At 40.6% G+C, this 15,630-nt stretch overlaps 1 protein-coding gene across 4 annotated transcripts in view; it reads right to left on the bottom strand.

Moving 5' to 3' along the window:
• Window positions 1–731: 731 nt before the first annotated feature.
• The window catches only part of kaznb (kazrin, periplakin interacting protein b), a 54,657-nt gene continuing 39,758 nt past the window's right edge, over window positions 732–15,630 (bottom strand). For 2 of the 4 annotated variants that reach the window (XM_049734560.2, XM_049734561.2), the window contains 7 exons: window positions 14,526–14,633; window positions 5,261–5,455; window positions 4,224–4,360; window positions 3,869–4,039; window positions 3,395–3,590; window positions 2,855–2,988; window positions 732–2,118 (listed from right to left, as the gene is read on the bottom strand). In XM_049734560.2, the coding sequence (XP_049590517.1) occupies window positions 1,948–2,118; window positions 2,855–2,988; window positions 3,395–3,590; window positions 3,869–4,039; window positions 4,224–4,360; window positions 5,261–5,455; window positions 14,526–14,633 (1,112 nt within the window). In that variant the 3' untranslated portion in view covers window positions 732–1,947. Of the gene's footprint in view, window positions 2,119–2,854; window positions 2,989–3,394; window positions 3,591–3,868; window positions 4,040–4,223; window positions 4,361–5,260; window positions 5,456–10,964; window positions 12,447–14,525; window positions 14,634–15,630 lie in introns of those variants that run through there. The other 2 variants (XM_049734563.2, XM_049734562.2) reach the window with 2 other exon arrangements.

Genomic DNA, 15,630 nt, shown 5'->3' with positions numbered 1-15,630 from the left:
AATTTAAAAAAGATCTTATTTACAGTATAGCTATTAGAAGAATGAAGGTTAAAAAATCTTTTTTACAGTATGTTCAATGTCGGTATATGTATTAACATGAATGAGGTTTGTACAGAAAGTAAATAATAAATAGTAAATAGTTATTGCACGTAGTTTTTAAAGGAGTGTCGGTGTTGTATTATAGCTGGTGTTGTTTTCTCCCACAGCGGGGAAATGTACTTATTAACTTAATAATGGCAGTAATCAGGAGTAATAAATGTAGTATCATATTATAATAACAAATATATAAGGGATAGCATAGACATTCTTCTGAAGGTCCCATAGTGACTTATTATTATTATTCTCTTAATAAATGTCTTCATTCTGAAGTCTTTCAACGACTTCCCTATAAAAGAAAAATATGAGAATTAAAAAAGACAACTATGAATACTAGATAGCTTTTTTGGCTCAAGCGTACCTCATGTTCATGTAAATGAGACAGGATCTCACCTCCTGGTTTTAATTGTTGTAATTCTTGACCACGACCACTAGATGGGGCTACATTGTCTACGACGATACGGTAGTATAGTATGGCTTTTTAAAAATTGTTTTAATTATACTTGTACCTAATATCCTAAATACCTGCCAATGGAACAGGGGCGTGTAGATTTTTTTTATACCCACCATATCTACCGTGAGAGTGGTTTGAAATGGCGAAAGTTAAACAATACATTGGAAAAAAAAACACTTACTCCATGGAACATGTTGTGGTTTTATTTTAGAAAATAAGATTTCATGTCCCAAACTTCCTCTTTATCTGCAGCAGATAAATACTTCTTTTATTTTTTAAATAAAATACTTCCATAGATTTCATCTTTTATTCCACGTTGCCTAAATTACAAAGTATTAAACAGAGACATATTAGGAGAGTTTTACAAACTGGATAGCAAAGCAACATGAGCAAAACAAACAACTGTTATGAATGATGTATAGCAATGAATGAATGAATGAATGAATGAAAATGGAGGGGAAAAATACGAAATATATTTTAGCATTTCAAATATGAGTTGCATGTAATAATACAATAACAGTTATGAAATAATATTGATGTTCATTTTGCTTAGATTCAGTGGTGGTCAGATACAATTATTAATCACTGTTTATCTGAGCAGAGGTCTTTATTTAAACAAATTAAATAGTATTTATTAAAATGTAGTTTTTGATATTTTCCTACCACTATAAATAAATATTGATCTTTATGAAAAGCCTACACTAAAATCGTATATTTTTATTAACTGTTATTATACCAGAACAATATGATCATTTACCAGTATCATGAACTATAACTGTTTCTTATGATATTTGAGAAAATACAGCATTTTTCCAAGGATGAGAGTTATGGTCAGTAATTTATCAATTCCATCTGCCCCTTTGTGATATGATATGACAACACACAAGTGCATAAATAACAAGTTTGGGGCATCCAAGTGAAGCATATGCCTGTTTCCGCCCATCCTCCCAAATGGCCTTTGTTGGATATAAAGCTGCTTTGTCAAGCGTGATCAAATGAAAATTGAAAAATCGGTAAAAACACAGATTTGCTCTATTTACACATAAACAGCAGTCCTTCAAGTCTCCAGTTGAAAAAAAGAACAAACAAACAAACAAAAAAATAGAACATCAAGACGAGATAATACATAATTTCTACAAATACACATGATAATAACCCCATGTACGTATATATTTATATGCAAGTACACATATATACATATGCATACATGTACATCTATAAATATATATATTTTTTACATACATACAATCTTAAGCATACAATATACTATACATTTGGTGGGATAGCAGTCTCTTTTAGGCATTTTTTGTTTTTAAAATTGGATACCTACCCCGAAATACACTCATCTCATACACACGCACACACACCGACACACAGGCAAGCGCACACACGCAATATCACCAGTCAGCATCCTCCTCTATGTAATAGTCAGGCGTGGCTGTACCATCAAAAAGCCCCGGGTCCAGGGACTTGCGCTGTTTCCCTCGGGCGAAGACGCGTGACAAGGAGCCCAACGTCATCTTCTCCTTTTTCTTCTTACGCTTCTGCTCCTCCAGGTCCTCCATGGACTAAAGCGCACACAGAGAGTGCCTCAGTTAGTAGAAGAATACTATATATGCATTACCTTAGAGTGAAGAAACAAGGATGGAAAAATAAGAGAGATCCTATGTATGGTATTTTAATTTATTTCTAATGTGTTGAAGTGAAGGGAGGAATTTAAATTTACAAGTATAGAAAATATTAGTAATAAAATCTACTGCAATAAAGGCTATTTTATTAATCATACTTTTCCAAGGGTGTCAGTTTCCCCAATGTAGTGTTTATTGAGGGTGAGGCCTTTATTTTCTACAATGACAATTTGAGAGAAATTCACTGCTCACTTTGAGGAAAAACACCACAAATACTAACTGAAGGACATCGAATTGCATTGAACAAAAAAATTAACTCACCAAATTGTTCTTCTAAGCAAGGCCCTCCCAAAATAATATTGAAAAAAAAAAAAAGTGAGGATCGGTAAATTCACAGATGCTAACCAACAACTATTATGAAAATATACGTATTTGTAATGATAAAGACCTCCCCTTAATAAATACCTTACACCCCTAATTTGAGGCTTGTTGATACTTTATGCTGTGATGTGTTGTGACATGTGAATGATCAATTAGCCTTTCTAGGACATTCTTACTCAGAACTGGTTTAATTGGAATGAAACAAGACCACCACCACCACTACCAAGAGAGCAGGCTAGCACCCACATCACACACACGCACATGGATGCACACACAAGTTACGGGCAGCTCTTACATTGCAGAGGGAGTGCGTCCGGTGACGGGGGGAGTTGATGTCGCTGGGCGTGGACGAGCGGTCCCCGTCGGCGGCCGAGGCGTCAGAGATGACAGACGGCTGGCGCGAGTGGCAGGGACTGATCCTGACCACAGCTAGCGGTGGTTGGATGCCACAAACACACGTAGACAAACACACACAAGCGCACACACATACGTCGTCCCAGAATTGAAATAATCCCACTGTTAGTCTGAGAAACCTCAAGGACACCCGTTATTAGTAACACCGAGTCACACTCCAAAAGCCATTTCATTAGGTACACAAGCATCTTTGACAGTGGTGGGACGTAAAGACATAGAAATACTTTCCACTCGCTACTTTGTCAAACTAGATGTGGCATTTTTTTCATATGGAAAAGTGTTATTTTGGTAGTGTGGTCTGTGAACGTTGACCCTTATTTTAACACAAGTATCTGTGTGACCACTTTTCCCACATCTGAACTTGAACATGAAAGATACCTAATGAAGCGTCTGTCGAGTGAGGGAGGGAGGGATATGCTACCTTGTCTGTCGGCGTTGTGTCCGTGGTAGAGGGTCTGCTGGCTCTGCCGGATGGCGGCGGTCAGCGGCAGGTCAGCCTGCATCACCCACTCCTGACTGCCGTTTACCACGGGCTCTGTGGAGCCGGCGTTGGTGGTGGAGGCTAACGAGTGGCGCTTGGGAACGTCTTTCGTCAGCGTGGCTAGAGATTGCTTGGCCTGGTCAAAGGTGGAAAATATATTTTTATTATTATTATTTTATATTATATTATTTTGCTGGATTCTTCATTAGTTTTTATTTTGTTTGGACTTTATTATTTTATTGGATTTTTCATTGTCATTAGTTTTTATTTTGTTTTGACGTTAGTCGATTAAAATTGGCTCATTTTAATTGGGTTTCATTTTTTCAAAGACAATTTTTTTGATACAACTCTTGTATCGGATCTCTATAAAAACAAGAGCAGCAAGTAAAATGACATTTGGCAGAGTTCACTCACCATAGTGAGCTCGGCCTCCAGCTCCTTGATCCGATTCTCCTTCATGTCCAACTGAGAGCGCAGGAGGTTAGCCTGCTCCGTGGCCTCTTTGGTCTGTCGCCTCAGGTCCCACTTCTCCCTCTCCAGCACATCCTTCTCCTTGGCGAGCACTCTCACTGCATCCTCACTCTCCTGCAACAACAAACGCAGCCAATGGTCACTTTGATGCGTCAATGGCGTGATGCTGCTCCTCCTCAGCCAGGCAACTAAATGAGTATTAGTTGAAAACTACAGGAAAAAAATGCACGTTATCAACAGAATATTGTAAATATTGTTAGTTTCATTCCATTCGGCAGAATTTTCGAGTCGAGCAAACCTTTCGATGCTGGTCGTAGTTGCGTATGAATTCTCGGAGCTGGTCTTCTCGGCTCTCCAGTGTCGTGTACAGCTGCTGCATCTGACTCACCAAATCGCTTTTCTCCCCTTTTAGACGTTTACGGTCGGCTTTCATGGCTGTAATGCAACATTCAATGAGTCATTCTACATGCACGATAATACTCTTTAAATTAAACGCTCTGAAATCAAATGTGAGCATTATTAGGATGATTTTTTGATACTGCTCACAAATCACCTCCAGAAAATTTAGCTGAAAGCCACTAGAGGGCACTATAAACAAGCTGCTACGTTGGTATCAGATGTGAACATCTGAGAAGATTCAGTAAACAAGGATTTGGACATGAACTGTATCCCCTTGCACTTGTCTTACGAGGAAACAACCTTCAACGCACGTGTCGCACACTTGCACCCGCCCAGCATTCCGAGCTGTCAACGCTCGCGTCCCATTCATATTTCACACACTCGGGATTCCAAACCTGTTCAGTGATTGTTACACAACACATCTGACAGATCATCATCAAGAATGAGATAAACGCAGTTGCCTCATTAAATTGAAACTCAGATAAAAACGGGTAGCAGCTGCCGTGTTACATAATGCATCATCTTATAAAACAATGCAGGATAATTGGTGCATCATACAACAGTTTGCATTCCAAGCAAGGACGCTATGTCAAACAACGACCCCAAAAATTCATAAAAATAAATAAATAATAACAATCTCCTCTCTACCCTCTTACTAAAATAACTACAACAGTGGGCAATGTTTGTGCCATATCATAAATGGGATTGGACCGCTTTATTAATTATTACTGAATTATTTACCAATGTTAGTCCTCAACATCAACTTGCACAACAGAAATGAATAGAACTAAAAATATCCAGCAGATGCTCAGTCAGTATGTGTCCTGATCATAATGCGATCTTTCTTTTGCAAGTTACTCATGATCAGGATCACCCTGCACAAAAAAAAAAAAAAAAAAAAAAAAAAAAAGCTCAACTGGAAATAGGGCATCTGACCTTGTAAGGCCTCCTTGGCGTGGTCCAGCTCCTGCTCCTTGTCACCCAGCTGGACGTGGAGCTCGGCTGTGGAGAGCAGGCCTGCGGTTCCTCCTCCCTGGGACTCCTCCTGCAGGTCTTTGCCCAGCATGTCCTTCATTTGCCGTAGTAGGTGTACCTCTTCCTGAAGCTGGGCCACCTCCTCGTGCAACAACACTGGGGGCAAACAAGACGGAAAAGGACTGAGTCAACTTTGGAGTTGAAGTGGTACAGAATCAACTGATTCTGCGTGTGAGTAAGTCTTTTATGATTTTATTGACTGGCCAAAGAAAATGGGGTGTTACACATAATGTAGAATCTCGTGTGCCTGTTGTCACATGATGTCGCATGCTTTTTGGATAATGAGCTCTTCAAGAGTTTTATAAGACGGATGGAGGGAAAGATACATGAAGACAGACAGACAGACAGACAGATCGGCTCATCCCAGAGCCCTGAATGCTTTCCTTAGTAATATAACACCATGCCAGGCCTCAGGGAAAACAGTCAAACAAACAGGAATGACAGGACGCAGGACCTGGTGGGCACGTTTGACAAGCCATAGAAAAACAAAAAGACTGACAACTATTTGTACTTTATATGTGACAAGAGTATTCCAATAAACTACAGTATTGTGCTGGTTTGCTCCTGAAATCCAAAGTTCCCCTGTAACCATTTAGACTGCCAGAGGACAAAGTTGGAATGATGGCAGGATATACAGTGGGCTCTTTTCCAAGTGCAGCTGCAGATGCTCAAAAAGACATGTAAAAGCTCTCAGTTGGTTTGGGAACACTCGACCACAAAAAAAACTGCAAGCAGGAAGTCAGTGTTTGTTCAAGTTAGAGGGGCCTGCAGTATGACCACAGAGGTCCTCCGCAGATGCAGGAGTCCCATGTAGGCCCGAAGGCTAAATCCACTTCCTGATTTGTTTACCTACAGGATAGCCTTTACTTGCTGAGGGGAGCCCAGAGGCTGCTTTTAATACCCATGTGCAACTTTACAGTGTTTAAGGTTGAGTGGATAAAATGAAAAGGAATAAAATGAAATAATTACACACAAACAATGGAATATAAAATACAATAATCACACAGGGCATCTTGCAATAACTTGTATCTGCTCCCATATGATAGTAGATTACAATAGAAATTTGAAAAAATCACAAATATTACACATACAGTTGGGCCATGAGAGCAAACAAACTAACGAGAGATATATACAGAATCTTGCTTTATCCACTGCGGCGAACAACTACTTTATGTCTTTACTATACTGCCCCCGGTGGCCAAGGCCCAGACCCCAGAAGGAGCTGCACAATATCAATTAGACTTCCAGTACTGGTGTGAATAAAAACATTATCCATTAGAGGCAGATTTTACAATGAGGCTCAGTGGACAGCGCATGACGTCAACATGTCACAAGTTGGACTGAGATTTGAAAAGAGTCATTTTATTCACTGCAGCCTCTTTGTTCAAGAGCAGTAGAAACGGAGCAAAGCCTTTTGAACACACTCTTATCAAGTTAGCTCACATGCCTCTGATCCTCCGTCAGGCCATGCAGATCCTCCTACCGCAGAACACCAGGTCGCTCTGCCTCCCTTTACTCGTTAGCCCGCCCGTTCAATTAACCTCTCAGCCTTGCTTCTTATTAAAGTGTCCATCAAACTGGCCGGGAGCAGCTCTTCGCTGCTTTGCCTTGTGATAAGATCACACAAATACACACACTCTTAAAGGAGAGCAAGTGGCAAAGTGATTGGCTTCAAGAAAAGCTTGGGGGTATTATTTTTATTCCCGGTGAAGTCTTGAAGCACTTAATCAAATTGATGGTGATGTGCGAAAATGTACATTTTCCTACTTCGATGTCATCACTAAAATAAATGTTATAATAGGCTTACATCTAATGATTGTGCTTAGAAAAGATTCATTATTTATATACACGTCAAAGCGTAGAGAAAAAAAAATATTCTCATGGCCCAACTGTATGTGTAATATTTGTGATTTTTTTCAAATTTCTATTTTTAATCTACTATCATATGGGAGCAGATACAAGTTATTGCAAGATGCCCTGTGTGATTATTGTATTTTATATTCCATTGTTTGTGTGTAATTATTTCATTTTATTCCTTTTCATTTTATCCACTCAACGTTAAACACCTACTCTTTGACGGTTTAATGGCTTCAGCCTGCCTGAATTAAACGTGCAAGCTTTCAAAGCAACGAGAGCGATAACAGTTTCCATTCCTTTGCAAAGAAAAATAAAAACAACTGAGCCGTCTGTCTATACAAGTACGCAAGGCATCAGGGGAACAACGAATTACAATATTGCAGAGAATTAATAGTCAAAGCAGTTATAATTGCTGGGATTAGTCTTCTTTTGTCAGATCCGGAAAGACAACCTGAGGGAGATTTTTTTTCACAGCTAGACTTCCCGCGCGAACATCAATCCATTGCACACTTTTCTTATAAATTATAGCACGGTTAAAAATAACTAATCATAATCCGCCAACATATGGACGCAGAGTCGACTCCTAACCGCAACAAGCAATAATAAACCAAATGTTCTGCTCGGGTGTAGACTGCTGAAAAGCACTAAAGCAGCAATTAGCTGATAAGAGCAGACGTTTCGTCAAACAAACGGGGAAAAGTCTTGAAATTGCGTTGATAAGAGGACTCGTCACAAGGATGGAGCACAGCAACAGACTCTTCTTTTTCCCTCCTCTGAGAAAGTGTTACATAAAGTGGGATGAACAGATATCCATAATTGGAATGAATTTAACCCTTTTCACCCTTTCTGATCATAAATCATCCTGAGTGATTAGCATTTGCTGTGGGCTGTGCTAAGAGTGATTTTGTTTCTCTTGGATCTGCTCGGAAAACTATCCCACTTTAAACTATGAGTATAGTAATAAATGGGCAGAATCATTTTTACCAAGTCCGCAAAGGCCAATTATTAGATGTTTCTAAAACAATTAACCAGCGCAATTATGCTGCGGTGTGATTTATCAGCCTGGACAATGGTGTATGTTGAACCTGTTTAATATTTATAACGACAAAAACATATGTCAATAGTAGAATAAGTTAGGCCGAGCCTCAGGGTCTCCGATTGAGACGTGAAACAAAACGATTGTCGATTAGAAAGCCACCTGAAGCTTTTACTTTGCGATTTTGCCAATGAGGAGCATTATTTGTTATTTGCCACCATAAATACGAAATGTAAGTACCAAATAAGCTGACAGCTAGCCTATAGGCTATTTTCTAGCCAGTCTCACACAGATTATTCTAGGTCAATCTTGGTACCTTCAAAGTCATCTGTGGCAATAATTTGTGTGCGTTATACGTCGTGTTGACCATCATGAGTGCACAACACACTATAAGAGCAGTTAAGATGCACTTGCCCATTTTTGTCCTCATCATGTCTGAAATTCAAAAACTGGTGGCTGCTAAGAATCACTAAGTGTGCACGGTGTCCCCAGCATTACCTTATGAGTGCACTGGTGTGTGCAGCTGGCTATTTCTGTGCTCCATTATAAAAGGATGACTGGTCCAGTGAGCTTTGCCCTCCATCTAATTACAGTGTCAAGATCAGACTCATAGACTCTTGATTAAATGAATCACCCAGGTAAAAGATGAGTCTTGGATGATTGGAGCCTGCGTGAACTGGAATAACTCAGAAAAGTTTGCTTGGCACAGCCCGTCGAGTACGTTTGAACATATTCGAAAATGTGGCTAGCGATTGCCACAAAGTGTTTATATGTAAGGACATATGGTTTCTTTCCAATGGCCATATCTGAAGCCGTTGTGCAAATGTACTCAGCAAAGTTTGGCAGAGGAATCCGTCGCGCTTCTCTGAGCTGATTGGCTAATCGTTAAGTCTAAACCGCTGCGCTCATGGGATTGATCAGGCTTCATCTGGAAAGCGCTGTTCCCTGTCACCGTGCCAGACGTGGAGATGATGCACAGATTCCAGGCTGCTTTACAAAATGCTACACGGTGACGCATGAAGGAATGATACAAAAACACCCGTGTTCAAAATACTGGAAAGACCGTGGGTAGAGCACAGTAATTCTGTAATCTAATTGTCAAGCTAGACAGTCAACCAACTAGTATGCCTGTAATCCAACAGTAAACCAACCAACTAAAATGCCGATAATCCAACTAACTAACTGACTAGCTAAACAACACAGTAGAGACAGAAAAAAAAATACAATTAATTTACTACATGAAAATTTGACATGTATCAAATGACGTGTTCACAACGTGTTTTTCATGTGTTTGAAGTGAAGTCTCTTTTTAATACTGGCAGTAGAGGATTATTATGCGTTCAGAGAATTAATAAAACTATGAGAGAGATAAACACGGCGGAGACTGATAAAAGCCGCATAGTATACAATACATGGCTTTAAATATTAACTAGAGAGTGGTCCAAACAGAATAATGAGCACAGTGATCAGGAAGGGGCATCAAGGTTATTGCTATGTAATTTGAATGAGAGGATTTCAACATGGCAGTTCATGCCATTTCATTACTATGCAGAAAACTAGTCCTTCAGTCATATCACAGAGACTAAATATAATACAAATATTTAAAAAAAAGTGCAAATTAAACAATGATGTAGTCATGTATATTTGGAGCCGCCACCGGCATCACTTTCACAGGCACACTGAGTGTAATGATACAATCTGCTTCTTTTCTTTTTTTCTTCTTTGCTTTTCTTTCTGTACAATCTGTACTACTGATATTCATCTGGAATTTGAGGTTGTCACTACAACAACAAGGCCACAAAAACACAAATGGAATATCGACTTTTTGTACACAATGTACGTACATTCTAACAAATAAACACAATTTTTAAAAATAACAATAATTTAATATAAACAAACCATGATGTAGTGAGGGCTTACTGTATACATAGTACGTATATACTATTATATATCTGTTACGTTGTCTATTAAAGTTTAAATCCCACGTGATCCAACATAAACTATGCGAGCGTGCTTATGCCTGCTCATATCAACATGTCCACATACCGCCACGTTCGTGCGTACGATGCTTACATTCTATTGCGACAGATTAACAGATAAGCACGTCGTCCATAGGTACTATCTAGGTCGGCGCATGATGACAACAAGGTGGTGCAGATCTCTCCTGGCCCAAACCAATCTATGATACTCGCCTTCTCGTGATGATGAAAAGCCGGGATCGCTATCCAGCTTCTGCAGACCTTGCTGATAATCTGATCATTTGAATCAGGGGATGTTGTTGCAGGGAGACATAAAACATGCAGGACACCGGCCCTCGAGGAACAGGGTGAGGTATGGGTATATTTTATGCTAGTTGTTAATTTAGAATTATTACGAACATGTTATTCTTAAGGTCATACGTGTTTCAATGACATCATCACAGTGACATCATCCATACATGATCATTTTCTGGAAAACCAAAGTAGTAGTACCACCTCACTACTGACCACTACTGAGACTGCAGTATTCTCACAATGACACTGTGAACTTGAAGCTACTCCAGTCTCGGCGCACACACACACACACACACACACACACACACACACACACACACACACACACACACACACACACACACACACACACACACATACACACACACACACACACACACACACACAAATGCACGCATACGCACTAAAAATCCCGGACGTGTGCTTGTGGGTCACTCACCGGCCTTGCCCTCCTCCCTGTCAGACCTCATGGCCTTGTCGGCCTTGGTTCGGCTCGGCTCCACTGTCAGGCCCGTCGTTGTGAGCTCTCATAGCAAGTGGGAGCAAACAGCAAACACACACACGCACAGTGACAACACGCTCTACATACACAACATATGCCACCTGTGTGAGAGTGCTCGACTGCCCAGGCCCCGCCCCAGAACAGGAAGTGCTCCCTTGAGAGCGTCTTTCTCGTTCTACGCGTGTTTGGAGGGACACACCCAGAAAGTTGTCCTCCCCCCTCCTGCAAGAAGAAGAAGGAGGAGGCGGGGTAGCTGAAACTGCGCCTGAAGACTCAGGTGACAACAAGCCAGGTGAGTCAGAGGCACACTAATGCCATCTGATGGCCGACAGCTAAAACGGCATGGAACGGATGGAACAAAGGAACCTTTCACACTAAGAAAACATGCGTGTCACATTTCTATCACAGAGGCAGCAATTTCCTGTCAAAACAACTTATTTTATTGTCCTAGGGGTTGAACAACTTGTCCACCAGTCCCCAGGCAGTGGTACGGGGCCATCAATTACAATTAAAATGTGGACTATGGCATCACATTTTAAATCTGACAACTTTTTGGGGATTTTTTTTCACTCGAGGCAGCACTACATATTGTGTGGTGAATCAACATGCCACCAACAAATTTTTTGTCTAATGGGTGGGCATGCAGTGCAGAGATCCAACTATTACAGGCCTTTAAAAAGTCAATTTTCAATAATAAGTCCCCATAGGGCTTTTTAATACACAGTAAAAATTGCTGCAATAACTCCATCCAAATCCATTAAAAGCAGACAGAACTTCTTTTTGTCTTAATAGCTACACTTGTCAAAATGAGAAGAAGTGAACATCCCCTTCCAGCACTCGATCTCATCTGCACTCATTGCTTTCATTCTGACACTTCTTCAGCTGCAACATTTCCATTTTCTCGCTGCCTTTTCTCCACTTGAACTTAACACCTTGCACCGGCGTGACATTCATTGGCTACCGCTCGCTTTTAAAAGCCTGCAGAAGTCGTCAAAAAAGACCTCGTCCTTTAACTGTCAGTCTGCATTTTTAATAGAGATTATAGCGAGAGAGCCACAGAAGAGACAAACTGAAATATTTGCTATAATCACGCAGAACACAAGCCTGACTTTTGATGGGGGGGGCAATCTGATTTCTTTCAGCTCTCAAGCGTCCCGTGTAGCTGAGAAATGGAACTGGAGAGACGTGAAAAAAAATGGCAAAAGCAAATGAAGGGCAGTAAACGGTGTGGAAAATGGATATAATGGATTAAAGGATGCTTCACCATGACGTAAGGTAATGCAGGGTTGCCATGGCAACGACGGAGGATGCTAATCGCTGTATTGCCAGGAAGTGTAGCATTTAAATTAATTTGAAGCTGCTCTGTTTGAGTCACACGATTCCATATTGTTGGTTTGTTAAAAAACAACAACAACAATATGGCGATCAGGTCCCAACAGTGCCATTAGCACTAAGGCCAGTGCTAACACCACACGAAAAGTGTCCTGGCTGGTCCATCAACTTAGTAAAGCACTCAACTAGATCATGTAGGCTTCCTATGGCCACAATAGATCGATTACAAAATAAATCATTATATTACAATTTTTTATTTACAATTCAAAATTATATACATGCCTCATCCTAACAAACGACAACATTCTTGTAATTTTCTAAAAGTAGATTTCAATCACAATACCCATCCATCTATTTTCTGAGCTGCTTATTCTCACTAGAATTGCAGAGGAAAATATATCCAAATATATACTATGTATAAAGTTACAGCTAAATATGGTACCGTAATTTTCAGACTAAAAGTTGCTCCGGAATATAGGTCGCATTAGCCATAAAATGCACAATAACGTGAAAAAACACACATATAAGTCGCTCCGGAGTATAAGTCGCATTTTGGGGGGAAATTTATTCGACAAAATCCAACACCAAGAACAGACATGAACGAGCAACAGCAGGCTAAACGATAGGTATGCTAACGTGACATAAACACAAATGAAGAGCTGAGAACGGGCCTGACGTAACATTCGGAGTTATTAAAAAAAACTATTACATAAATAACACGTGTATAAAACCATCTGTGTCACTCCAATTCATTAAATCCATCGATCGTCCTATGTCAACAATGGGTGCGCGCCGCTGACGGCGCTTGCACTTCAAAATATTCCACAGGCCCATATAACGATATATAAATTAGATATCAAATAACTATTATATAAGCAATAATATCAAACCATCTGTGCACTCTAAACCATTAAATCCATCGATCAAATTCCTCGTCCTTTGTCAAAAACATGCGTGCGCCCTGACGTGAGCCTCGTCGCTATTCCACAGATCTAGTATATAACTATATTGTAGCGTTAACAAAGTACAAGGAAAGACGTGGGTTTGGTAAACGGCTCTATTTAACAAAACAAACTTCCAGGCGTGTGGCGGCGTGGACTTCCAGCCACGGAGGTGGAAGAGAGATCCATAGAATAGGACCGGGCGTGCGTAAAAGCCATGACCGAGCCCCATCCACCGTCCCCGGACAGCCACCCGGCCGAGCGCCGGCCCCCGACTTCTGTCCACGGAGGTGAAAGAGCTCCGTAGAGTAGGACCGGGCGTGCGTAAAAGCTATAATAGTTTTTCAAACCTTCTGTGTCACTCCAAATCCTTAAATCCTTCAAACTCTTCGTCCTTTGTGTCACTTACAAACAAAGCCGCTAATGATGCCGGTAGTACCCTGCCCTTCGTCATCTTCGTCATCCCGTGATCAATCTTTGTCCTTTTTGTAAACAATCGCTGCGCCATGCCGCGCTGCTGACGTCGCGCTGCTGACGTCGCGCTGCTGACGTCGCGCTGCTGACGTCACTTGAAATTCAAATTACAGTAATCCCTTGCTACATCGCGGTTCGTTTATCGCGGTTTCACTTTTTATTTTTTGAAAATTTTTGAAAAAATTCACGTAAGTTGCTCCTCATTATAAGTCGCCCCCCCCCCCACCCAAACTATGAAAAAAAAACGCGACTTGTAGTCCGAAAATTACGGTATATACTTTAGTATTATAAAACATATGTTAGTGTAGCTGTACTGTTGTATCCAGAACGACGGAGCCTAATAGCAGAATCACGAGGTGTAAAAAGAAATGAACACAAAAGCTTTATGGATACGTGCTCAATAGCTCTTCAAGATGCTTTCTCCTTGGAGAGCATACATAGTGTAATAACAGGCTTGTCAATGTAATTATCACACAGCCTTTGGTGCAAAAAAAAATCATTATGAATATGAAAAGAATAAGCAGCTTCAATGATGCAACTCCAGCGCAATTACCTTTTTTCAAACTGCAAAGATTTTTCTCACAACATCCTAAGCCTGCAGTGTTGTGTAAAGGTGGTCAGCACACACCTTTGCTCCCTGATTTAACCTCCCTCCTGTCTCTTTTAACTACTCTGATAAATCCCCGCACACATGGTCACCAAGGCAACGCCTCTCTGGCTCACTCGTTCTATACCGGAGGCAAGCGTGTACCTTTGCCCAGCGAGCAGTCGGGAGAGCCGAAGTCCATCAGGCTGGAAATCTCTGCCGGGTAGCACATGTCAGTCACCATCGTCTTCTGCCTGTGATGCACGGCTGGATCTGCAAAGGAGGAAAATCAATGCGGCAATGAGCTGGAAATTGACGTCAAATTTTAAAGGAAAATCCCAACAATCAGAGAAAAGCAGAACCCAAATAAAAACATGGTTCTGTATGTGGAACCAATTTTTCAATTTCAGAATGTAGAATGAATTTATTAAAAATTATTAAATAAATGATTAAAAAAAAAAAAAAAAAAAAATTCACGCCAAATGTTTTTTATAAGGTTTGGGCAACATAAAAACATCCCGCCCACTCAGACAGTAAATCTCCTTTATGAACAACAAAGAGACAGACTCAACCAAAAAGCGTTAGTAAAATGGTCAAACAACATTTTCTCCACAGCCGTGAAATAACCTCAAACTTGCAGAAGACTTTTATAACACCCAGACCAAGTGACTTTCTTATGTCCCCCAGGGGACACACGGAAAGTGAAGCCGCACGTCATATTTCTCTTTCCAGCAGACAAACAAGACACCTAAATCAAAGCAGCACAGACATTTATACTAGCTCTCAGCTGAACAACTTTTTATCTATACGAGCGTATCAACATGTCCTTGCGATCAATCAGATTCTGCAGGGCTGCTCAAGGGCCACGTGAGACCCCCCTCCCACCATTGACTCCCCCGTGGAGACACCCGAGGGAAGAAGATGAGGGAGATGATGCGACCCGCTCGGAAGTAACGATTTGAAACCCTCCACGGTGTAGGAGAAAGATGCTGAAAGTCCTTTTAGTTGTTCATTAGTGTAGCGTGGATTTGCATGCCTCATTGAATTCAAGTCCTTGGGAAGTTTCTTCCCTTTTACGCAAGTTGTTTGTGTCACAAAACTACTCTGCTTGCTTGAGACTGAGGCACAAATAGTCTTTTTTGTGGTTCTTGACCTTTTTTTTTATGCAGGAACATCAACATATTATGAGACCTGGTAACTGTTTTTAATTATTGAGGGGTAGAAAAACACACACAAGTATTTTAGTGTTATTTTACTATCATTGCTTTAT

Source organism: Syngnathus scovelli, chromosome 11, assembly GCF_024217435.2.
Source record: "Syngnathus scovelli strain Florida chromosome 11, RoL_Ssco_1.2, whole genome shotgun sequence".
Lineage (NCBI taxonomy): Eukaryota > Metazoa > Chordata > Actinopteri > Syngnathiformes > Syngnathidae > Syngnathus > Syngnathus scovelli.
Note: the sequence above shows the minus strand (reverse complement) of the source record. Positions and strands in the feature narration are given on the sequence as shown.